At 46.1% G+C, this 24785-nt stretch overlaps 1 protein-coding gene across 1 annotated transcript in view; it reads left to right on the top strand.

Annotated features, from left to right (window-relative positions):
• LOC110387254 (AT-rich interactive domain-containing protein 1A-like) overlaps positions 1 to 24494 on the top strand; it is a 26011-nt gene extending 1517 nt beyond the window's left edge. Inside the window, exons 2-4 of the mRNA XM_021375162.1 lie at positions 21097 to 21309; positions 22007 to 22471; positions 23656 to 24494. Of these exons, the coding sequence (XP_021230837.1) occupies positions 21097 to 21309; positions 22007 to 22471; positions 23656 to 23790 (813 nt within the window). The 3' untranslated portion in view covers positions 23791 to 24494. The remainder of the gene's footprint in view (positions 1 to 21096; positions 21310 to 22006; positions 22472 to 23655) is intronic.

Genomic DNA, 24785 nt, shown 5'->3' with positions numbered 1-24785 from the left:
GGCCGCCGGGCTGGGGGCGGCGGGGGATAGGGGGCCGCCGGGAGGGGGACGGGACAGCGCCTCTCCCGTGGCTTCTCCCCGCCGGGTCGGCGCTGCTGGGGAGCTGCCATTGTCTGTGCCTGCTCGCTCACTCTAAAATGGCTGCCTCGCTGCCTTTCCTTCCTCCCTCCCCAGCCTTTGTGCGAGGCTCCCGGAGAGCGGCCTCCGTCCCGCGGGGGGCTCCGGCGGGGGGAAGCGGGGAAAAACGGCAGTCGTCCTCGGCGGGAAGCTGCCGGGCCCGGCGCGAAGGGGCCGGTGGAGGCCGTGAGTCGGGGGTCGGGCTGCGGGCGGCCCGCCTGGGCCAACGCGGGGCCCCGGCATTGCCGCTGCCATCCGCGCCGCCGCCCCGGCCCCGCCGCCCCGCTCCCCGCCCCGGGGGCCCCGCTCCCCGATGAGGGTCGCCCAGGGCCCGCCCGGGTGGCCGCGCCTCGGCCCGGCCCGGAGGGGCCATCTTCCCCCGTGGGAGGCCCGGAGGCCCGGTGGCCCGAGCCTGTGGCTGGGAGTGCTGGTAAACAGCTCAGCGATGGGAGTAGTGAGTGCAGATTGCTTTGGTTTGGGATTTGAATTATGGAGGTAAAATCCTTCTGTCAAAGCCAGGAGACAGTTGGTCTTAGGTTGACATCCTATCTGTGATCTGATTGGCTCCCCATCTCCTGCTCTTGGCCATTTATAATTGCCTCTGATGTAATGGTACAACAATCCTGATGAGCTCATAAACTTTTACACTCGGCTTTTCTGCCAGCCCAGACCCAAAGCAGCCCCGCCACTCGCCATCTCCTCGGCCCCCCACCGAAACTGGCTGTGACCTTGAGGAGGGTCGGTGGTGGCCCTGCAGGAGCCGAGCCCCAGCCTGCCTGCCCTGCTGCTTTGTGCCCGAGACAAAAGAAGAGGCGATGGCATTTTGTTTGTACCTTGGGTTTATTTTGCTTGTGATGTTTTATGCGGCCTGGAATAGAGTCTGTGTTGTCAGAACAGTGGCAGGGCTTCTCCGCACAATGGGCTTGCTGTTTATTTTGGTTATGTGACTTTCCCTTTGGTACAAATGATTTCTTTGATGAATCTGAGGGTGCGTTTGTTCCTGACTAATTTTGGCCCTTTTCAAAACTGGGGCTGTTTGGATTCTTTGAGCTGGAGATGTGGGGGTTTCTGGGGTGTATTGCAGCCTTACAAATAAACAAAAAACCCTACCAAACAGTTGCAACCAAGCTTGTGGTGGATGCACTGAAAATGAATTGTGCACTTCAGTTTGGTGGGGAGCTTCAGTATAGATCAGGCCTCGGCTTCTGGCTGTGTATCTTAGGGCACGTTTTGACTTTGAGTGAGCACTGACAACATCTGTCCCCTCTCTGCGTTTAACAGACATATTGCAGGTCCTCACTGTTTGCTTTCTGAAGGAGTATGAATAGGAAAAACAAGCCTGCGCATCAGAATGATCATCGTATAGGTAGAGTTACCTGTCTGCTGGAAACATGGAGGAGCAGAAAGCATGCAGAAGAGAAAGCAGTATGGTACATGCATTAGACATGCTAGATACAGGGGAAAAAGAAATGCTGGTATCTAATATCTAGAAACTTGGCTAAAACCAGCTTCCTCTCTGTGTTCAGGCACGCGTCCCCATGGCCTGTCATGGCCTCGTGCAGCCTGACAGATGTCCCTCTTCGTACCATGTGCTCTGCTCTAACTTCAGGCCCTGGTTTAGAGCCATGCGGCCTCCAGAATTTCCCTTCTTACTCAGTGCTTGTGTCCACGTGAAAACTGCTTAATTTTTGTCCCTTGGTTACCTGAAGGCAGTTTCCTTCGGCGTCTTGAGTTACTTAATTGTCTTTTCTGTCAAACAGTGCTTTCTAAGGGAGCCAGTCTTACCTCTGCTGTGGTCTTCAGAGCGTCTGATGGTAACTGGTAGTGAGCGTCCGATTGTTTGGAGTGAAGGCTGCAGGTCCTCAGGGGTGCGTCCATGTGTACCTGCAGCACAGGTATACATCGGACAAGTGACACAGGTGCTAGGGTGTTGACTTGAATTTCCTCTTTGTAGCCTGAATATGTGGATCTCGATAGAATGTGTGCTAAAAGACGGTGGCGGATTGAACTTTTCAGGCAGGTATTTTATTACGCTACATATCTGACAAAAACACGTTCCTGTCCGTGTCCTGATAGAACAGGAGACGTCTCTGGATTCTGTTCTTGTCCTGGAAAGCGAATTTTGCTTGATTCTGCGACTCTTGATATGCTATGAATTAAAAATATCTGGGTAACTAGTCTCATTAACTGGAATTATTAATGAATAGCTGGTTTGAGAATTAGTTTAACTTTTAAGAAGTACAAGTAGTATATATAAATAAGTATATATAAAAAAGTATATGTAAAAAAAGTATATAAAAGTATATAAAAAGTATATATAAAATAGTATATAAAAAGTAACTTAACTTTCCCACCCTAAAAATCATACAAAACTCCCCAGTTTTATTTGTGTGAAGGATTTTTGAACTCAAGCTGACAGATCCTTCTTTTTGTTGTTTAAAAAGAGCCCACAAAAAACAATCCAGAGAGGCTTACCTAACATGATGGAAAAAGCTTGCACATATCTTCTCTGCTGCTCACGAGAAATGGTTGATTAATAACAATATTTTGGTCCTAAATTGTAGCCTCCTTCCACTGTGTAGTGGGCTGAATTCCCTGGATTGGAAGAATTTAAAGCTTGTGTCTTTTCTTTGTTTTGTACAGTGGTGAACAGAATGGGTGCTTACCATGTAACTCTCTGAGAAAATGTTGGATAGTGACAGCAGGACGCTGTTCCCCTGGCTGTGCGTTAGGAGGAGGAGCATCTCTCAGTGCAGGAGAAGGTGATGGGAAGAGCGTGGGGCTCCTCCAGGCTGAAACTGTTGGGACAGTGAGCCTGGGCTTTTGGGGGTGGGCAGCAGCACTGTGCACAGGAGTGCCCTTAATTCTCCGTGTTGTTAGGATTTATGGATGATGCCGAATTGAGAGTTTTATTGTATCGCTCATCAAGAAAGACAGCGTACTTTCTGGAGTGCAAGTTGTCTTGGGGGAACAGTTCCGGTAATAAATGGAGACTATAATTGCTTGCATGGGTGGTATGGAACCCTCTAGGACCGCTGCTTGCTGGCTGGGCAGTGGAGCATGGTGCTGAGCAGGGGCAGGCATGCCTGCTGTCTGCAGGAACTGGGGTAGAGGTGCAGGGGCTGGACATCTTTTTGGATGGCCTTTATAGCTGGGAAATGCAAGTAGGATCAAGAAATCAGAATGCGTTTTTACAGAGTGTGGGCTGAGAAATCTGTGGTTTTCTGTGGGAATGGCTTGTAAGAAACCAGGCTTGGAATCGTAGTTTTAAGTTTTTCCATTTTACTAACAACTTTATCGTGTATTTGTTTCCACTTCCCCTCAGAGCGTGTAGCTGTTGTTAATAATCAGCTGGCTTTCCCAGTGTCTGGAGACTTAAAGGAAGCTCCTAAAGAGAAAGCACTTCCCTCCCTGAGGAGGTGGGCACCTCTCGTACGCGCTTTCACTACAGCAGGGGACTCCTGTAATGGGAGGTGATTTTGGGTTGCGTTTAACATCAGTGTGCTGGGTAATGTCCCCGTAGGTGCACCGACATCTCCAGGCCTCTATTAGAAGTTCAGTGAAGTCGGTTTAAAAATTGTATGTTAATAAGAAATGCTCTCTGGGCCTGTTGCCATACGATAGTTACATTTTGTTGACTTAGATCTCAACTTTAGTAACAAGTGAGGCGTGAAAAATGTTGTTGAAAATATGCTTTTTAAACTAAATTGGCACCAAATGGCTCTGTGCTGCCAATGAGCTGTGATATCTTGGAATCTGAAATTGAGACCTGGCTCCCGTTGTCTTCTGTCACAGGGTTTTCCCTTGCTTAGCATTGTAATGCTAGGAGGCCTGGAGTTGCTCGCAAGGTGCAGTATGCACTGGATCTTTCCCATGAAAATGAGGTGCATCTTTTTTTCTGATGCACAGTTTGCTTCTGAATGAACGATTTTAGATTTTCTCTGCATTGGCATAGGTAGAAAACTGTTAGCTTAATGTTGTAAGGATCAAACTATTTAATTCTAATGTGGACGCTGAAGATTTTACAGGCATGCTTTTCAGAGTAGTGTGAAGCAGAGTAGGTGTTGCCTGATTCTGGTCAAATACCTTGATTTGTGAAACACTGTTGTCCTGCTGGTTGGTCGTAAGGTGGCTGGTGTTTGCGGGCAGGCTGTGTCTGAAGTAGGATTCAGGACAGAAAGCCTTATTTCTTATTTTTATTTTTTCCTCAGTGAAATGGGGTTAGTAAGGCTTGGCACGTGTATTTTGCTAAGTATGAATTAAATGCTCTGTCAATCCTTATTTATTAGCTAGGCTAGGGGTGAGTTTCTACACAAGTCTTTTGTAATCACGTTGTTTACAAGATAGAAACGTGCTTTCTGGAAGGTTGTATACTTGGCTTTTGGATCGTAGTTTTTTGGCAAGAGTGCTTGCCAGTTTCCTAAAACTATTAGGCCAGTTCAATTCTTTTTATGTGCTGAAAGTTTAGTTTCCTGAGATGAGTGCTCAGCAGATATGCTGCATCTCTTCCTGTTCTTTAGGTGATAGCAGAAAGTGGTCTTGGGGGGAGCAGGGGAATCAAACACGGTAGATACCTTGCTGTGTTCCTAACACTTTGTCTTTAATTGTATTTGAGACCACTGGTTAATGAGTACGTACAGAAGTATTAACATGAAAACTCTATTTTAAACAAACCAAACAAAAACATCAACGCGACAGCTTTCCTTCAGAGAGAAAATAAACTCTGAAATTAGGCTAAATTGTGCAGAAGTTCATTTTATCTTCCTGTTACCTCACATGCGACTTTTCCGCCATTTTTCATTATACACTTTTCAAGGGAGCACCACCAACCTGGAAATCCAGTTTTTACCCTATGAATCTGAATCTATGATCTCTGTAATTAAAATATTAGAGGAGAAAGATGCCCTTTCCAGTTTTTACTCTGTGTATTTGAAATTCTTTGTCTAGTCAGTTTGGTTTCTTTTTTGAATTGCTACTCCTGTGTGATGGATTGCTCTGGGGAAAAACTCATCAGCATTCCATTGCCCAATTCCTGCCAAGAATGTTTGAAACTCTTGAGCAGCAGCAGCAAAGCAGAAACTGAAGGCAAGCAGGCAGAAGTGCAGGGGCAAAAAGGGAAAAGATAACCTTGTCAGAATTAAAGTTGCTTCAGTGGCCACTTGCCTTCTCTTCCGGAATGGTCCATAAGGCATCGTGAAGGATGCAAAGTAGTATCTTCCCTTTCCTTCTGGTGGATGAAATAAAGGATATTTCCTGGGAAAAGGTAACTGGGGGGAAATCCTGCAAAATGTTCTTCTGTCTTGTGCTGATTCAGCCTTGAATTTAGTAGGAGGTTATGCACGTGCACTGGTAAAACTAGACTAGATGTCTGTTACCCAAAGCCGTAAATCTCCAGCTAGGAGTGGATGACAGGTGAGGTTGGAGGAGAAAATGCAGTTTTCTTTGGCACACTAGACCAAAACTGACGTGTTCTGTCTGGGTCCCTGCAGTCCACCTGTTCCTGGGTGACGTTAGGGAAGTTGATGATAACTTTCTCTTTTTTTTGTTTTAGTGACTGAAAAAGCAGAGAAGTTGGTCACCTGATGAGGAACTGTGTGTATTTTCTGCAGGCTCAGGAAGACCACACTGTACTTACAAACTGATTCCAGTAACATTCCAATCATAAGTTAAATGTCATCTCTGCTGTGTTAAGTGTGTGCATATTCTTTAAGGCCAAAATTCTGTAGAAGCTGTAGGCTTCGGGCAATCGTTCCACTCCGGTATGTAGAGGAGGAGCGTAAGGTCTTAAGTTCTTACAGTGTCTGTTCTTTGGTGGGAGCAGCCGAGATGTGGATGTGGGAAGCTGTAAGGTGGGGCATGGAAGCTGGGACAGGGCCGAGAATGGAGTGTGGATTTTGCACTGTGAGTGTGAGCCATTGATCCTCCCCCAGTGCCTGGTTTAGCTGCGTTTGGTAAGACCCTTTTAGTGGAGTTCTGCACTTAGAGGCTTGGAGGCTGAAAGCAGCAGGGCAGGAACAGGAAGAGCTGCTTCTCTGAGCTCATGTACATATTTTACCAGTGTCTTAATCAGATGATGATATGAATTAGCATATGGATGAGGGAGGGGTTCCCTTTCTCTTCTGTGCACCTGCACTCTCAGTATGTAACTCAGCAGTTCAATCCTTTAACTTGAGCATTTTTGATTTTTTTTTTTTTTTGGAAAACACCAAGAAGAGCATTCCCTAGTTTGCCATCGTGTTCTTTCTGGAGTATTTCTGACACTAATTCACAGCTCAGTAAGTATTTCCGCAGTGTGGGCATGAGCTCTCTGTGGTGAAATGTAAAGGATGCTAAGTAATGACAGGTAAATTCAATAAAAGCTACTTCTGAATTTCACAGCAAATTTTTTTGTTTGTTTGTATGTTCAGAGTAAAATGGTAACTGTAGGTAGAATTTAATTTCTCATCTTGTTTCTTTTTATTTTTGGGGAGAAAAAGGGGGCAGAAGTGGGTAGGAGCAAGTCAAGGAAAGGATTGGTTCATTCCATAAATGCTTTTGGTAAAGAAATTTCTTTATGGGGGAGCGTGCTGCTGGAGAGAGAGTGTGTTAATTCCTGTGAAATTCCCATGAAGAATCAGTTTCTGTAAATAACCCTGGAAAGCTTCTGCTCCATTACAGTTATTGGCATTTCATGCGATAACCGGCATGTCATTATTTCTTTCACTTACCTATAGCAATTGAAACGCTTTCAAGGGCACATTAAATTGCTACTAACTTTTTTTCCCCCTTTTTATCTTTTAAATTTGAGTAACTTCCTGTTATTCCTGAATAATGAATATTAGGCCCGAACTATCCCAAGAAACTTCGTATTAGACATGGGGAATAGTTTCTGAAGAAGCTGTGGATGCCTCTGGAGCAGGGAGCGCTCCCTGCTGCTTGTTCTGCTCAGGGCTTGCCCCGTGCCTTGTGTGAGCACGAGTGGTTTTGGCCCTGTGGCATAGCAGAGGGGACTGAGGAACACTTTCACGTTTTTTCTGGCATGTGACAAGGAGGAGAGAGTGTTTCAGGGCAGCAGCCAGTTGCTGATGTCAGACTGTGACCTAAAGAAGCCGTGACTTTCCATCCTGGGAGATTCTGTGACTCTTCTTGAATAGAAATTCTTGAAGTTTGGATGACTCTGGAATTTCCCCTGGGGAAAATTACTGGGTTAAACAAGTACTTCCTCCCTTCCCTCCGTCCCCCCTTCCTCCCCCCACTTGTGAGATTTCATTCAGGTTTGACTTAGAGAAGCCCTGAAAATTACCATTTCCCTTCTGATGTCAGCACAGTTCTGGCATCCTGCCTGTGAATAACTGAGCAGGAATGCTTTAAAACCTGAGCTCAGGCTGCAGCTGCACCTCCAGACATCGCGGTGGGAGAGCTGTTCTGCCCCAGCAGGGGCTGAGCTCTGGGGTATGCTCGGACCAGTGCATGATGCTGCTGCTTCCACTGCTGACAGTTGGGTTTGTACTTAATACTCTGTCCGGAGCAGTGGTTGCAGTGGCGTGAATGCAGACTGAGAAGCAGGAGGAGCAGAAGAGGCAGGGTACCTGCTGGAAACAGCCATTCTGCTTTGGGTTTGGGGCACTGGTTTCGGTCTTTTTCGGTGAGATTGTGAAGAGTAGTCTGTGGTGCCTGCAAAATTTTGCTTTTTGTTCACTGCCTTTGTTTTTGTAGGTGACCACGGTTTTCTTGCTGAACAGAGGTCTGTATCTGAATTCAGGAAAAGGTCATGTAGCCCACTGTCCTACTCCAGGGCAGGATCAGCTACACCTAACAGCAGGGCAGACAGCGATGAAGGTGATGTGCCTTCCTCGGTCTGTTTCAGTGCTTTACCGTCCTTAGCACCGGATATTACAAAAAATGTTCCTCTAACTCAAGTAATCTTAATTGAGTATCTCTTCTGGTTCTTGTCTTTCTGGTTATCGGGATCAGAGCAAAAATATATGATAACTAGCTGACGAACATGTGGCTTTTCCCCCTTCCCTAGTTCCTTGAGGGGAAGCTTGCTAGTTAAGTTGCAAAATGTCTCCCTGTACTTCCTGATTACTGTGCTCGCTGGGGACTGCGTTGAAGGGGTCGGGCTGTCCTGCGTTCCCACTTGCACACCTTCTAGGGCCCCAGAGCCAAATGGCTCGCTCTGAGCTTCCCTGGATGGGATCCTTCCTGTTGTCTTGTTTTGAGTTTCATTCTTCTTAACAGTCTGGTGATGGATTTAAAGTCCATATGACTGTGGGACTATGCACCCTGTGCAAGTTTAGGAGGAGAATCTGGTATTCATTAACTGTGTGTAAATAATTAAACCAGTGCCAGACTAGAGGTGGTCTTTCCTCAAACGTACCTCTTGTGAAATGGTTTGAAAAAAATCTTTCACCTCTTTGCACAACATACATTGAAATGGTGGAAGTGCTGGAATTAGGTGCAGCCTGATCTTTCTTCTCAGCATTAGGTGTCTCTGACTTTGTAGCTGGCATTGCTAGCCCCATGAAAGGTGTCACGCTCAAGGCCAGCGCATGGAGCGCGTTCGCGTGTTCCTTGAAACGGCCTTTCAGTTGTGCTCCGGCTGTGTGCAGTGTGAGGAGGGCAGTTACCCTGTGGGGTAGCTGGGTGGGTGTGTTTTTCTTTATTATTATTTTTTTAAACACAGCAGTAACCAAATGAGTTTGTAAGGGGCTTGTGGTAGTCGCAGTGCTTCGGAGCTTCTGGGAGGTGCTCCAGGCCAGGGCTGTTGTGGTACCTGCTGGATCAAACTTTCTCTTTGGGCTTGGCGGTTCCCCTGAAACACTTTTCTTCTTTGGTCTTATGAAAAATCTTCTCGCTGGAAGTGTCAGTTCTGATTGCTCATAGGCAGAACTTGGCTCCCCTGGAACAGGACACGTTTGTGGGGGAATGGTTTTCAGGTAATGGGTGCTGACCCTGGGCTTGGCGGGGGTTTAGAGCAAAAAAAGCCTGGAAGGCACTCACTGAGCTGCTGCTCTGGAGGAGGGGCAGAATGCCTGGCTGCTGTTTGTCTTGCAGTAGCTACTGGTGGGTGTACAGAAGTGACTGACGGATGATCCTGAAGTATTCCACCAGCCTGTGCTTGAAAAAGGTTTCTGAAAGGCCTTCGTTGGCCTTCCTGTTTGGTTCACAAGACGTGGCAGCATTGCAAAAGCTTGTTTCCACATTAATTGTGATTGATTACTTTGCAATCTAGGACAAGATTTCCTTTGAAAAGCTCTATGCCGATTCGTTGTCAGGAATTAAAATCAGATGAAGTAGTTAGTGTTCTATGAAATATCCCAGAGTGTTTCTTGTTGGCTTTCAACTGTTCTTGGCCCTTAGCCCTCACCTCCTTTTCCTTCTCTGGTGCAAGGTGCTAAATCTATTGTCTGCACACTCAGGAGAATAACTCATTAGGCATATTGTATTAGGAGATTGGGGGATAATTTGCTCCTGAACTTCAGAGCGTAGATTTACTGGCTGTAATGATGAGCATGGAGTATATTGAAAGTGCATTGCGTCAAGGCGACATCGATACTTGTACTGAATGGTGAACATGTATTAATATTAGCTTTAAATCTGATCGCTCTGTAAAAGGCAATAAACTGTTCAGAGTTGTCAGTGCTGTCAAGGTACAGTCATGCCTCATCTTCCTGTTCCCGAATGAGTTGTCTCGCAGTTTCTTGTTATACCTGTTCCTGAAACCAGTGAAGACTTCGCAGTGTTGGCTGATCTTCCTCGCCCTTGGCACTGGCACAGTGAGGCATTTCTGTATCTTCTCACCAGCTGTCCACGCACACTTCAACTTGCTGAGCAACTCCCCACATTGTTCATTCTGCTTTAAAAGAAGCTGGATTTTTCTAGTCATAGATAGAATGGAAGCCCAAGGACAAAAGCAAGTGTAGGGTGGTAGACCCAGGCCTCAGAATTGCTATAATCAGCTACATAGCGCTGGTGGATTTTTACTTCTATTTTTTAAAATAGCAACGACCTTGTGCCACTGTAGGGCTGGGGTTCATGCCAGGCTCAATAAAGCCCACAAAAGTAACATCCAAATTTGTCAACTGCTGTAAAAAGAAAGGAAATAAGTCTTGTTTCTTCCTATTAGCATAACACAGCTTTGTTACCTTGGATGGCTCTGATGAAATAGGAGGGGGTCATGACCGAGCTGCTTCTTAACAAGGCAACACAGTGGCTGATGATGTAGTGTAAAGTGCGCTGTAAACATCGGGTGCTGGCCTGGTACCAAGGTGTGTTGAGATGCTCTTGTTCTTAGCAGGGTGTTGCAGCAGCACTCCTGGGGAGGCTGAGGGTGTGCCTGTGTGCAGTCCGGTTACCAGGCCCGCATCGCCCTGGTGCGGAGCAGCAGGAGCCGTGAGGGCTGGAGAGTGGGCCGGTGCAGCACTGGTCTTTCATTCGTGTGTTAACTTAAGCTGAGATCGTCTCTTCCATAGTTCAGATCCGAACCTCAGATTACTTGGATTACTTTGGCAGACCTTTATGTTGCATTATACATGCTTTGAAGGAAATTCATTTCTTCTGCAGAAGCAAGGGAGAGCCTGTGTTATTCTGAATTGTGGATTGTAGAAACTACAGGCCCTGACACACAGCTCTTATTAGAGCAAGCAGCTGCTCTGGACAAGATGGAACTCTGTGTGCTCAGATGAGGTAGCCTCTGACAGCTGTACTTCTCTTACCATGAGCTGAGCTGCTTCTCCTCCATCGCAGTGCTATTTGCAGTAGGAGAGTTCGGGCAGCTGGACACCTGCGGTGTCTTAGAGCCCTGATATGATGCCAGGGTGCCTCAGGTGCCCCCTTACCAACCTGGCATGATAAGGGGCCATGGGAATTTACTTGTCCAGTGAATCTGATCAGCCACCCTTTGTTCTAGTGTAAAATGGAAGACATTTGCAAAAAAAAAAAAAGTATTCAAATGTACCTTGAGCTTTCAGACAGGCACGAGTGGGTAGAAACCTGCAGTGCCACATTTATTCCCATTTTATGTATGGAGAATTAAGGCATAGGTTGAAATGAGGAAAGCCGCATGAGGTAGTATAGTCAGTGTGGATCTCTGGTTGTGCAGTTTAACTGTGTCTTCCTCTTTCCCTCCCTAAATGTAGTAGGAAGGTCCATCTTCAGACAGTTCTTTCTGGACAGTTTGCAGCTTTGCTGTTCTGTTGCCTTTGAATGGGAGAAGCTGGAAATGTGTGAACTCCTTCTCTATCCTGGTACTCAAGATGATGTGGTGCTTTACGTCTGCATATGGGAAACCAACTTAATACCCTTCCAGCAGTTGATGCTTGATGTCTTTTTGTCTTTCAGAGCTTGTCGAAATTTTGTTGTTTTTTTTTCCATGGCAAGTAAGCGTTTTTAGAAAGCTAGGAGAGTGTGCTGGAGGTGCCTCATGAGACTTTTAGATGTGCCCTGGGACCCCTCAGATTTCTGTGCATGAAGAGCTTTTAATGAATCAGTAACACTAACTTTATTCTAGAAGATAAACTCTAGTGAGCTCTCTTGTATTGGGTCTTCCTTCAGCTCAGGTTCTGGAAAACAAACATCCATGGTGTTGAGTACCAAAAGCCATCTGTCTCTGAGATTAGTATCGCTTGTTTGAAGGGAAATGGGCGTTATGGAGAATTAGCTGCATGACCGATGTCTGCCACAGGTCTCTGTTGTCCAAATGCATTTGCAGAGCTTCGGGAGTCTTTCAGGTTTTCAGTAGTGCTTAGGGCAAATATTGTGCATCTTGGTGATCTGGAGCAGCTGCACTCTTCTGGACTGAAATCAGATCGCTTAAGCCGTAGTGACACGTAGTGTAATTTTGCTGTTCCATCCTTGCCCTTCCTTCTCTTGCTTTTTTAGGGCTTGCTCTTGGCCTGGTCCCATTTCTGTGGTACAACAGGAGCTTGCGTGCTCCTTCTAATGCATAAGTGGGCCTGGAACAAAAATGCTGCCGTAAGTTGCTTAACTGTCTTTTTGTTGACTTGGCTCCAGTTCATTAGAGCGGACGCAGGAGGTTGGCTAAACTTACAGCCTGATTTAATATTCAGAAAGGATGTTTCTTTCTGTCTTAAAAGGAGCAGCACCTTGTTACAGCTATCGTATACGTGGTCCTTGGGATCATCTCCTGTGGAGCTGAGGTGAAGATTTTGGGAGGAGTGAACAGTGGCACTTTGGAGCTCTGGGGATGAGTTGGCTGAATATTGCGCTTCTAAATGAGTTAGTGAGGGGATAGCTAGTTACCTAATTACGTGGATCCGAGGAAATGCTTTCAATTTATATTTGTGCATGCAGATGTAATTGAAGGCGTTAGAGATTACATACACTGCCCCTCTAAATAGTAAAGTGGATAATCTGACTCCATCTACCTGTGAAACGTCTCAAAACTTTACTAGTCTCCAGCAGCTGCGGAAGAATCTAAATTCTTTGTTAATTTAGCCTGTGTTTAATTTGGTAAATAGCGCTTGTCAGAATCTCCTGCTGTGTTAAAATAACCCTGTAGGTAGCTGTCAGCTCCTGCTTCCACCTCAGCATCTGATAACAAAGTTGAGATGAGAGCAAAAGGAGCCGATTGCTTGGCCAAGGCACCAGCCCACGTGTGTCATTCATCCAGCCGCAGAGCGAGCAGGAGCCCCGAGAGCAGGGAGGCTCCGTGTCAGCCCATGGGTCGCCTCTTCCCTGCAGGCCTGAGCTCCTGTGCAGGCGCTGGGTTGCGTTGTTCTGAACCGCTGAGGATGTTTAGTTGTGACGCCGGTGTTGTGCTGGCAGAATGGAGATGGAGGGTGAGGGAAATGAAAGTTCTGGTTGCTCTTGCCTAATGTTGGTGTGGGAGGGGATCACTTGTGCTCTTTCTGCAAGGATCTGTACTCTGCTGTGCTCTGAGTCTGCAGGTAGGAGCAGTGACCCTGAGAACTTAACTTGCTGTTGGTGTGGCTGCTGCGTCTCGTGAGTGCTGGTGCTGTGTGACCCCTGGGCAAGGCTGGGCCTATCTGCCTGGCATCCTTACCAGTGCAAATTTGCAGAAAAACAAGAGACTTTCCCCCTCTCCCTGCTCAGCCCATTGCAGTGTCTACACCGTAAATCTTACTTCATGTCCCTTTGCACTACAGAAAAATGTCCTGCTAATGTGAGTGTGCATCTGTCTTTGAGTAGATTCTGAAGATTGCAGAAAACCAGCTATGTGTCATCTTCAGATATGATAGTGGTTGAAATATTACATTGAGGATCCTGAGAGATACCTGAATAATGTGGAGTGATAAGCCATGTGGCCGTGTGTCAGGGAATGACAGACTGAAGAAAGAAACTGAAATCTAGAGCATCAATAAGCTGGATTTCTCTTGAATTTGCTAAGGCTTAAAGTCCGTCTAGGAGGGAAAGATGAGCTCAACAATTGCACTTTGTTTAAAGCAGAGGCTAGCTAAGCACCTTCCCTTCACCTTTAAAAAAAAAAAAAGAAAAAACAACGGAAAACCAAAACCAAAAAATGCACACAGATACAAAAAACAAACAAACAAACAAAAAAAACCAAAACCAAGAAAACTTCAGATTCCCCCCCTGCAACTGGCCATGAATGCTGTACTCCTGTCAGGCCATTTCTAAGGAGGGTTTGATTTCAATTCCTTGCCAGATCTTCTGATTTACTTCCTTCAGAGGTAAAACAGTCCATAATAATAGATCCTGTGTCAAAACTCTGGTCAGTTTCAATCAATTTGAAGAGTATTAGTAAAAGTGGTGCTTGGGAAAGTCCTCCGAGATGTGTGGACTGGCCTCTTGCTGAGAAATGTTAATAGGGTAATTACTGAATTATGTTTAGCCAGGAAGATACGTTCACAGAATAGCTGTTTGGAGGAAACTTACTCATCTTGGTTTCCACTGGTAAGATGTAGTATCATGGATTTGTGGAAAATCTCCCCGGAGGAACCTGTGCAGTAAGTCTGTAGGCAAGGAAAGGAGCAACATTTATCGGGGCTGATGGTAAATCGGCAGGGGCTCCCAGTAAGAAGCAGGTGAGTGAAGTCGTTTAGAAAATGTTTTATTTTCCTTTTGTGTCCAATGCCGATTTCAGTAGCTTGTTCTGAGGTCTGTGTCAGTTTGAGATTAGAGGACTAGAAAGTCTTTGGTCAAACTGTGACCTACTGGAAAAAATTAGAAACAAAACCAGGCTGCCTCTGCTTGCAGAGCTGAGAATATTGAGCAGAGGTCAGTTACTCAAACACTTTGACAATCAATAATTTAATCTGCGTTGGCTGTTGATGAGATGAGTTTTCTGTCTCTCGGTTAATGTGTTCAAATCTGCTAGATTCTTGGATTTGAAGTACGGTGGGTAGTTTTATTTACATAAAAATAGATGTATCCTTCAGGTTTCCAAAGGATGTTTGTAACTCTGAAGCACACTTGTCCTTTAAACTGTCCCAGTGGGACACTCGATCCACATCTGTAGTGCTTGCCATGTGGTTTTCTAAGCCTTTCATCTTTTGTGGGGACCTTCATCTGTTACAGGAGAATTTTTCTTTTTATCTTAATTTCACCTTAGCCTCCTCCATCTCTCTTTAAAAAGTGGAGCACCACTGCCTCTGGAGAGAGGCAGTGAAGTGTGCCCTGCTGTGCTGGCCCCTTGCAAAGCTATGGAGCGGGGCGAGCTCAAGCTGGGGTGTTGACCTTAGCACAGCCAGTTGGGCCTTAAACAGATCAGATGGAAGTTATCGGGCTGGAAGATGAGCTGTGTTTGCTTGCAGATGAGGCCAGTTGTTAGTTTGTGCTCACTTCTCAGCCTGCGCTCTGGTCTGTGTCTGGAGGGGTTTGAGTCACTTGTGTGTGGGATTTGTGGAAGACCCCAGCAGTCCCATGGAGGCAAAAGAGCAAGCTGTGGCTGGGGGTTATGAAGCATCTTGTGCTGCCTGTTGGATGTTACCATTGGTTCTGCTTTCAGTGACTTCACGACATTGCCATGGATTAGATGTGTTCCACTCCTGTTCACAGGGGCTCGTGCGCTGTGTGCTGGTACCGTCACACCTGCCATGGCAGCACTGGTGAACGTTTACCTTGGTGCTGCAGAGAGTGTCACTCTGGGGATGCCTTTTAACTAGAAAATACGGCAGTTTTAGTTTTGAGGGAGGTTTAGATTAAAGCCTTCATCTCTGCAGCACCGTGAATGTGTGCCAGTGGTGCTGGATGTTGGGACCTCTGTGTCCTTATCCGCTGTTGGTGTCATGTGGTGACCAGAGCCCTTAGTAGCTCCAGAGGACGTGGGACATGTTGGAAATAGCAAAGTTCAGGGGAAGCACTTCCTTTTTGTTAGAGTTGTTTTTCAGAAGTATTTTTAATGCTCTGTTGATAAATTCTCTCGGCAGCCTTGCGATCAAGACTATTTTTGCCAGTGACTCACGTGGAGCTTTCCCAACTCTCCTTGGAGTAGGAGTGTGAGGTACTGGGAGAAGGGCAAGGGGAGCTGCTGACTGCGGAGCCAGGTCTCTCCCATGAGCTGCCGCGGGTGTCACCAATCAGTTGCGCTAACGCTTCTGTCGCTGGTTTTGCTCTTGCTTGTTGAGCTGATAGATTTTGATTGGCGTGGCGCGGAAAGGTTTGGGGAGCTTAACAGTTGGGGGCTGCTTCTCTTTCCTTGTTTAAATGATGTAAAAGTCCAGTGTGACTGTTGTTCCAGCTGACAGGTTCATAGGGAAAATGACTCTCCTTTCCCAGTACGGTCCACCGCTGATGTCTTTTCTATAGCTGATGTGGGAATCTACTTTGTAATCTCCCCGCATGCAGAGACTGCTTGACCTCACCTTTGGGTAACCAGGGGCTGGAGACACGAGGAAGGTGCCCGCTCTTCTTCAAGACGTAACTTCTTCCTTTTCCAAGTTCCCACCTGGATCAGGCTTGCTCTGAGCTCGCGGGAGAGCATTCACCAGCGTCAGCGGCGCTCAGGGTCTTCTCATCCCAGTGACTTCCAGGCCCTCGGGGCTCGCCGCTCCCAGCGCCAGCAGCCTGAGGATAGCCTGGGAGCAGCTGCCCCTCGAGCAGCACTGGCAGGGCCTGGCGGCTCCTTTGTACCGCTCGCAGCCAAACAATGGTTTGTGCTCCCAGCCATGTGGTGAGTCACGTGCGCTGCGCTGTTTCTGCCGGGGTCCTTGCCCATCTGTTCCCGACTCTTTCTGGGTTATCAGGCGCGGGTCCAAGTCCTTGCAGGCAGCCAGCTCCGTGGCCAGAGATTACGAGCACTAACCTTCCTGGCAGGGTGGCGTGGCTTTGCTTTTATGCAGATTAGCCATGTGCTTCTCACTTCAAGGCGTTCCACAGGAAAAGACGTTTCCTGTGTTTGGCTCGCGGTGGGTGTCTCCGGCGCGGCCTGGCTGGGGCTGCTCGTGGCAAGTGTGCTTGGGAGAGGGATTACGGCATGCTGGCCCCCCTTCCCATCCCACCTCCGCTGCTACGTCACCACAACACAACCACACGCGCGCTCATACTGTTGGTGTCATTCATTCGGTGCCAAGATTGCTTTAAAAAATTCCCTTGGCCCCAGTTCAAACAGGAGTACAGCTGGGATGTGTTAGATTTTAGGCAGTCTGCCCTCAATTTGAGATGAGTTATAAATAGCAGTGCCGACTTCCTTAACTACCACTCTCCGAGGTAAAATGCAGGTTAATTACTGTGGGAATCAATTAGGGCTTCTCTCGGTTAAACAGCCAGCAATGCTTTTTATTATTTTTTATCACAAAAAAATGGACGACAAATCTGGTCAGGAAAAGATTTTAGATCTGAAGTGAGAGTTTAGTGCATTTTAAATTGTTATTTTGGCCTTTTTATTTTTATTTTGGGGCAGCTGAGGAAACTGACTGTGGCCAATGCCTGCATTTGCCAATAGCTGAGTGATGCTGATTTGGAACTGGAGAGTTCAGTGAGGAGTTCTCCTTCCTTTTCTTTCTCTGGCCTAATAAAATACAAACATATAGTAAGGTAATCAAGAAAATCAAAGTTACATTCTGACTGTGGAGGGTTTGGCTCCTGTTCCCAAAGTGGGATTTGCCTCTTCCCTTTACTCCTTTTCCTACTGGGACCATTGGGCAAGTCCCCTCCAAGTTAAGCAGATAGCTCTGTGGAGAAGCCAAACTTTTCTTGTACTGGAGAAAGCCTAAGAAGAATTGTTGTGAAATCCTCATCTGCTTAGGTTTGTTTTTTTTTTTTTCATTTATTTTGTTCAGTTTGATTTTTTTAAAGAAAGCTGCGCCTGTCTGCTCATGCAGTGGTGAAGCAGAGCTGCTGGCCGTCGTTCTGTTTCTCTGCTCAGGGTCTGCTCTGTGCTTTTCCATCCCTCTCCCTGCTCACACAGCTGTGGTGCCCTGGCACGTTTTGGAAGAAAACCAAAACAAAAACCAAACCTGTGGGTTTTCACAGCACGGTTGCACTGGGGGTTGAAGCACTGTGCACTGCAGGTACTGTTTGGAGAGCTTTTGAGTTCAGCCACTGAGGCTTGCTTTGGGCTTGCTGTTACAAGCTCTTACTCAAGGAATATTTTAAATTTTCTTGAAAGCTCAGCAGTTAGTCTGGAACGTTGGCTTTTGGTCGCTTTCATTTCACACCGTACAGAACAACTTAGCTTTTTAAAGTTTGACTGGGAACAGGGCTGTGTTTTGCCAAGTTTTGATGCTTAGCAGTGTTGTAAAACAGCAGAGGTACTGAGGCTGAAGGGAGAATAGAGGCAATTTCTATGAATGCAAGGAGATGTAAGCAGGGGGTCTGGACTTCAGTGATCAAGGAGCAACACTTTCTCTCAATTATGTCTCTCTGCAGCGGGGGCCTTTGCTTTTGAAGTGTAATCACAGTAATCTACTCCTGTGGTTTCCTATTGAAAGGATTTCCCATGTATCAGTCCAGAGAAGAGTCTCCAGCCTTTTGCAGTCAGGGTTTGGTATTTCCTTGTTTATCCTGGAGTGTTCTCGCGATTGAGCGGGCTCACTTCCTCTTGGCTCTCCCATCTCGCACGCGTTAGTGTGCAGGGCAGCTCTGCACCACCTCCACTCCCCAAAGTCTTTATGAGAGCTCGTGGATTGATGTCAGCTTTTGTATTTTGGCTTCACATGTTCCTTTCTCGAGGCACATGTGGTTAAATTGGCGATGAGGGCTGACATAGCAGATCGGGGTGCCTTCCTGGTGGCGCGCTCCTGAAGACAGAACAACACTGCTAAGGCAAGAGTAGTTTAAAGCCTCATCAGTGAAGTAAATGTGTGTTTAATGGGAGATGTGGAGGGGAGAAACAAAGCGTTGCAGCGTGAGATGACCAGGGCAGCCCTGACCAGTTAGCTTGTTAGTAAGCAACGAGTCCGGGCTGTGTGTATGAAATGGTTCCTTCACTGAAAGAAATGAATCGGCATTTACATTTCTCTGCGTAGAGAATTTTACCTGTAAAGCTGTAATTCAGAGTAATGCTCTTCACGTTTGTTTCTAGCATCTCGGTGTGCTACGGCCGCAGCTGAAAGTTGTGTTGTTTGAAAGTACACCCTGCACTTTGTGCTGAGCTGTGGGGACGATGACTTGGTCACATCCTCAGAATATGTTTGGGTTTTGTGTTGCCTTTTAAAAATTTCTTCATAGCTGCAAAAAAAGTTTCTAAAAGCTTTTTTCTTTAACAGTTGTCACATTTCCTGTAAGAGTCACAGAAATGTGGATCTTCACCTTATTTCTTACCCTTGTGGGTGACCACAGACAAGAAAATCTGTGCAGAGAAGGCAGCATGTGGTGTATGCACATTTAAAAACAACAACAACAACAAAACAGAATTAACAGGGATGTATTCGAGAGGCTGTCCTTGCTAGCAGGCTGTGAAGATGAGGTAACAACTGGGGGAAACAAGTAACGAAGGGAAAAGATACTGAAATGTGCAGTCGGTAACAGAAGTTGCTCTCCAGCGGGTAGCAGCAGAACCGCGCTGTGTGCATCTCTTGGGAGAAGAGCAAGGGGCAAGGAGGTAATCCTTGGTACTACTTTAAGATAGCAAAGAAAACAGTGTGGGAAGGGAAAAGATGAAACCCACGAGGTGCTGGTGATGCTGGTGATGTGCTGGATGGGGTTCAGCCACGTGGCAGCGATCCAGGTGAGCCCGGGCTCCAGGGGCTCCCTCCGCTGAGGTGCTGCAGCCTCAGCCCATGCTGCTCTTCAGCTCTAGTGGCTGTGGTAGCTTGAATATTAAACGTAAAACTTTTCCAGAGCTGTTTCAGTATCAATATGAACTAAAATGGGGAGGGAAAAAAAAAAAAAAGCACGAAGGTGCATGGTAGGTCACATCTCTGTAAAGCTGGCTCAGTAGAATCATACTGGTGCATTGTACACAGTCGTCCTGGAGCGGTTTCTGTAAGGTGGCAAACACCGTGCTTGCAGGGCTGTCTGCAGCTGAACTGGAGGGAACTCAGATCTAGTTCCTAATTGATTTCTGCCGTATTGGTGCACGTGGCTCTGAGGGAGCCTGGTTTGGCTGGGTGGGTAGCACCGCTGTACTGACAGTGGGGTGCTTTGCCTGCATCCCCACTAAATTCCCTCTGCTAAATTCCAGCTCCTGCTGCCCTACAAGAGTGATGCAAGCTCCCTGTGGTGCCCCTGCTTGCTTCTCTTTGGCGTGGGCTCGGAGCTGGGCTTGCCTGGCAGGCTGGAAGTAGCAGACAGCTGGTCAAACAAATGTTGTCGGGGTCTGCGTGTTGGGGTTTCAAGCTGTGCTGGCTGTTGAGGTAGGATTTTCTGAAGTGTAGCATACTGCACGAACTTTTTCCTGGGAGAGTGGATTCTGCAAACATAACTGAAATACTGTTCTAGTGTCTGGGATTCTTTAGGTTTCCAGCAGGAGCTGGCTTTGTGTGTTTGCTTGTGCAGGCCTGTAGTGCCACTCCTCAAGCACCCGGTCTCAGCAAGAGAGGGTGGATCTGTGCAAATACCACCCTAGGGCTAGTTGCAGGAAGCGACGATGTAATAGAGAGTCCATTGTCATGGTGATGCGGTGGAAAACATCTAATTGGTATTAGTTAGGTCATCAGGAGATCAGTGAAATTCTTTATTCAGTCCAAGTAATGGAGGTTAAAGACTGCGGCTGGGATTCATTTAGAGGTCGCTATGCCAAAGCAGGCTGATGGCAGGTCTTGCTTTAGGGTAGTAATACTGCTGTCTAGGTAGAAGTGCTGTGTTTTGGGGCTTACAGTATTTTCAGGAAGTTTGATGAACTGTTCCTATATCTCAGCTGCAGGCAGAGGTAATGCAGATTAGGAAGACCTACTAAAGCTGCATTTACTCGTGCGTCTCGTGATGTCTGCTCTAAAACTTATGGACTTGACATTCTAGGCTGACCAGTATTTTTTCATGCCTCTCAAGAAATTTGATTTAGAGACCTGTATTCTGCAAAGGCAGCAGGCACAAAGCACATGTTAATAATAACAATAATAAAAAGTAGAACTGCAGTCTGTGGACATCAGTAGCACTGGCCAGTATTATTACCTCAATATGGATTAATTGAAATGCATAGGTGTAAATTAACAGCCTGTAGAGTTTTGGGAGACCTTGTTATACGTGAAAGAAGAAGTATTTATTGTGAATATTTAAATTTTCAGAGTAAATGTACCTTGTTGTGGAGTATCTGGACATTAAACTACTGCCTACCATGGGGAAAAGCCACTTATGTAGATAATTCATCTTTCTTAATGATCCTTCCCACCTTTTTTCCTGTTTTCTGGCCACAGCAGATATGTCAGCATAAAATGAAATCTTCTCATTGGATTTATTCTTTGTGAAATGTCTGTAGTTTGAAAGGCCGCTGGAAACCATGCTGTACTTCAGAATGTAACTGTGGGTTCTAGGACCTGCGAAGAGGCAGATGGCTTCTTCTGCTTTGCACCAACTTGTTGAAATTTGCTTCTGGGATGGTTTTTTTTTTTTTTTGAAGTTGTGAACAGTTCCTGTGTGCAGCTGGATGTATGTCGTATGTCACAATTTGCTTTGCAGCCTTCAAGCCCAATGGATCAGATGGGGAAGATGAGGCCTCAGCCGTATGGAGGAAACAACCCCTACACGCAGCAGCAGGGACCTCAGGCGGGGCCGCAGCAAGGACACGGCTATCCAGGACAGCCCTATGGGCCACAGACTCCCCAGAGATATCCCATGGGAATGCAAAGCAGGACACAAAGTACAATGGGCAGCATCTCATATGCACAGCAGGTAGAGCACCCAAGCTTCTGTAGGTCTCTGTTTGCAGCAGGGGCAGGCAGAAGAGCAACAAAGTACTGTGAATTTTGAAGGAGCCACCTCTCTCCAGGTTGGAATTGGTTGTTTAGGTGAAATGGCATTTCTGTAGGCTCTAGACCACACCTGGATCCAGGTGTGAGGTATGAGGATCTGTGGAATCCTTGCTTCCACAAGAGGCAGCAGCAGAACAGTGAGTCAGAAACAAGGGAAAAATAAATAGCGAGGCGACTAAGATATTCTCACCACTGTACTCTGTTAATGACAGAACTGTTTCTTATACTGGAAATGACTTCCAGGTCAGTTCTGGCTCACTGCATGAACTGAGTGGCTCCTGCTGGACTGTTAACAAGATACAAAAGGCTGCCTTTTTGTGGAGCGACCCTTCTTTCCTTTTGATGTTAATGTCATCGAAGTGTGGTCAGATAGGGATCCCTAAAAATTTAGTTATGGTGCCTATTAAAATTTTCTTACTGCTGAGAATAATGTCATGCACGAGTGACTTTTGATACTGTCTGGGAGGCTTCCTTACATAGGTAGTGACATTTCATGTACCTTCTCAGTTAACTGCTCTGCACAGGTCTCTGAATTGTTTCTTCTTGAGTATGATGTGACTGTGTGTGTATGTAAAATCACTTCTTAACTGGTATGATTCTACCCTCCTCTTCTGTAGATTCCGCCTTACGGACAGCAGGGTCCCAGCGCATATGGACAGCAAAGCCAGACTCCATATTACAACCAGCAAAGCCCTCATCCCCAGCAGCAGCAGCCTCCATATTCTCAGCAGACTCCATCCCAGACCCCTCACTCTCAGCCTTCTTATCAGCAGCAGCAACAGCCTCAGTCTCAAGCTCCTCAGCTTCAGACAGCACAGCCGGCATATTCTCAGCAGCAGTCCCAGCCGCCCCATCAGCAGTCCCCAACTCCATATCCTCAGCAGCAGTCCACAGCCCAGCAGCACCAACAGAATCAGCCTCCCTATTCACAACAGCAGTCACAGTCACCCTACCAGCAGCAGCAGCAGCAAACTCAGCAGACAGCTTCCTCGGCTCTTTCTCAGCAGTCATCTTCATACCCTCAGTCACAGCCGCAGCAGCAGCAGTCTGCATATTCCCAGCAACGCTTCCCCCCTCCTCAGGTAGGCTGTCTCCTGCTTTGCTTCCTTCGCTAAGCAATTTTTTAAGAAACTTGGGCAAATCATTTTCTTTGTGGGTTTAAGTCAGTAGAACTACGTATTGACAAGCTGACTGGAACAATTGCAATAATAGATGTGCTGCTTCTCCGTTGTGTCTAGATCTGCATCTCTTACAGAGATGTTACGTTGGTAACAGGCCGCGCTGCAGTAATGCTGCAGTTCTAGACACCAGTTGCAAGTAAATACTGCTGATCGGCAGTACCTGTCTAAAAGATTTCATACTGGCGTGGTTTTCACACTGTGGTCTGTGGAAGATCTCCAGGTGGTCTACAGAGCCACTTAATTTAGCACAATAGTAGAGCACTTCTGAGTCTTTAAAAAACAAACAAACAAAAAAAACCCACCCTATTTCCTGGTGCTTTTATATCTCATCCCAAGACTTCAGGAGGTGTATTGATCATACAGAGGAAATGAGGATGGGAAAGCTCCTTGAGTTCCTTGCTGCTTGGGTGGAGTTTTTTCACAGACATTTACAGAAGGCAGCATGAGTGGAAATGGAGACAGTAAAGACAGCTTGCAGAGTGACACATAGATGGGAGAGTTTGCTCTTAAATGTAAAGCTTTCCTTTGAGGAGAGGTAAAACATGAAGCATGTGGAATTGAAGATAAAATCAATAAACAGATCTTTTTATTTCTGTGTTTATTTTCAGCAATATTTAATAATAATTTAATAGTCATGAGAAGCTAGCTGGGACCTTTCAGCAAACATTGCAATGCATCAAAAGCAGCTTTTGAAAAGTTGAAAATTACAATTGACTTGCAGTGTTTGTGTAAGGACGTACTGAGAGCTGTTGTAAGATGTTAGAAAATCAAGAAGCTGAGTGTCCCAGTACAGTCTCTGTTCTTCAGGATCTACTGGTAATAAGAAAAAGGCAAAGAATTACTATTTCGTTGTGATTTGGAGCTCTACACCCAACACACTCACTGCAGCAGTCTGGCAGTTTATTCTGCAGAGTCGTCAGAGTGCTGGCTTCAACTCTTTTCTGTCCTATTTCCTGTTTTGGGCAAATGTCACTAGGGGTACATAATTCTTCCACTATGCGAAAATACACTAGAGTGACTCCAGCTGAGCCTTTATTTTATTCCCATTTGTGATTTTTTTGGGGGGTGTTTTTTAAATTTTTCAGGAGTTATCTCAAGAATCATTTGGGTCCCAGACATCATCTGCTCCCTCAATGGCCTCCAGTAAAGGGCAAGAAGACATGAACTTGAATCTTCAGTCCAGACCTTCTAGCCTGCCGGTGAGTGGTGAGCTGTTCTAGAAATGAATGGGGTGAGGGCAGTCGGAAGCACAGCAGGATAAATTAGCAGTGGTAGTATTCCACGTGGAAATGGGAATGATGGAGACTGCCTCTGCTTTTACTAAGTCATTAGCTTCTGGCTTCCCACTGGAGATTAAATGTAATTTACAGAAGTAATGGATCTGAGAGTAAAGTTTACCCCTAAGTACTCTGGTCTGCATGTTTTAGCCAAAAGATTTCTTTAGATTTCTGTTCATAGTGTCTGAAGTACCTGATTGCTGTCAGAGTAGTCTCTGACCTTCAGGGAAAGATGTCTTATTTTATTCTGTTGTTTCTTTAGCCCACTGTTGCATGGGTTGGCTATGGAACTGTTCCCATTCTGTCACTGGATCCTCGTACTGCTGATTTAAGGTTTTTTGCTCCAGTCTGACCAAATGGTTGATAAAAAAGACAAGTTTATTAGTACCTGAAGTGAGGAAGATCAGCTCCTTCCTTAACAGAATGCAAAAGAAAATAAAATTTTCCATCTAAATCTGCTCGCTGTATGCACAGTGAACAATTGGATATGAGGTTAGTGCCTGGTCTTCCAGCAGATTTGGACCAGGAGAGTTTAGCTTTGGTTTCAAACTTCATACAGGAAAGGGAGAAGGGTTAGACACTTGGGTTAGTTTGCACAAGTTGCTCTGTGCCAGAGACTTGGAAGAACAGTATTGAGCTGCTGAATTCTGATTTTGCTGATTACTTTCACTTCTAACAAGTAGGAAGTGAGTGAGGTTTGGTTTTTTTTTTTTTTTCCAATTTATTTAGCCACTGGCTAAGTCTGTTTTCTAAGCTGCACCTGGATTGGTCAAAGGAGAGTGAGCTGTGTATATGGCGAAGTTATTTTTGCTCTCAGCAATGAGAACAGCTTTGTTGTGAGGCCCTTGAAATAATTCCTTTGGATTGTGGGCGCAAATTGTCACCCAAAATACGAAATGATTCTAGTTCACCTCATGGGAGTAGTTGTGAATTGTTTT

The sequence above is a fragment of the Numida meleagris genome, chromosome 22, assembly GCF_002078875.1.
Source record: "Numida meleagris isolate 19003 breed g44 Domestic line chromosome 22, NumMel1.0, whole genome shotgun sequence".
In the NCBI taxonomy this organism is placed as follows: Eukaryota; Metazoa; Chordata; class Aves; order Galliformes; family Numididae; genus Numida; species Numida meleagris.
The sequence above is the reverse complement of the archived record's forward strand: the minus strand, read 5'-3'. Positions and strand labels throughout refer to the sequence as shown.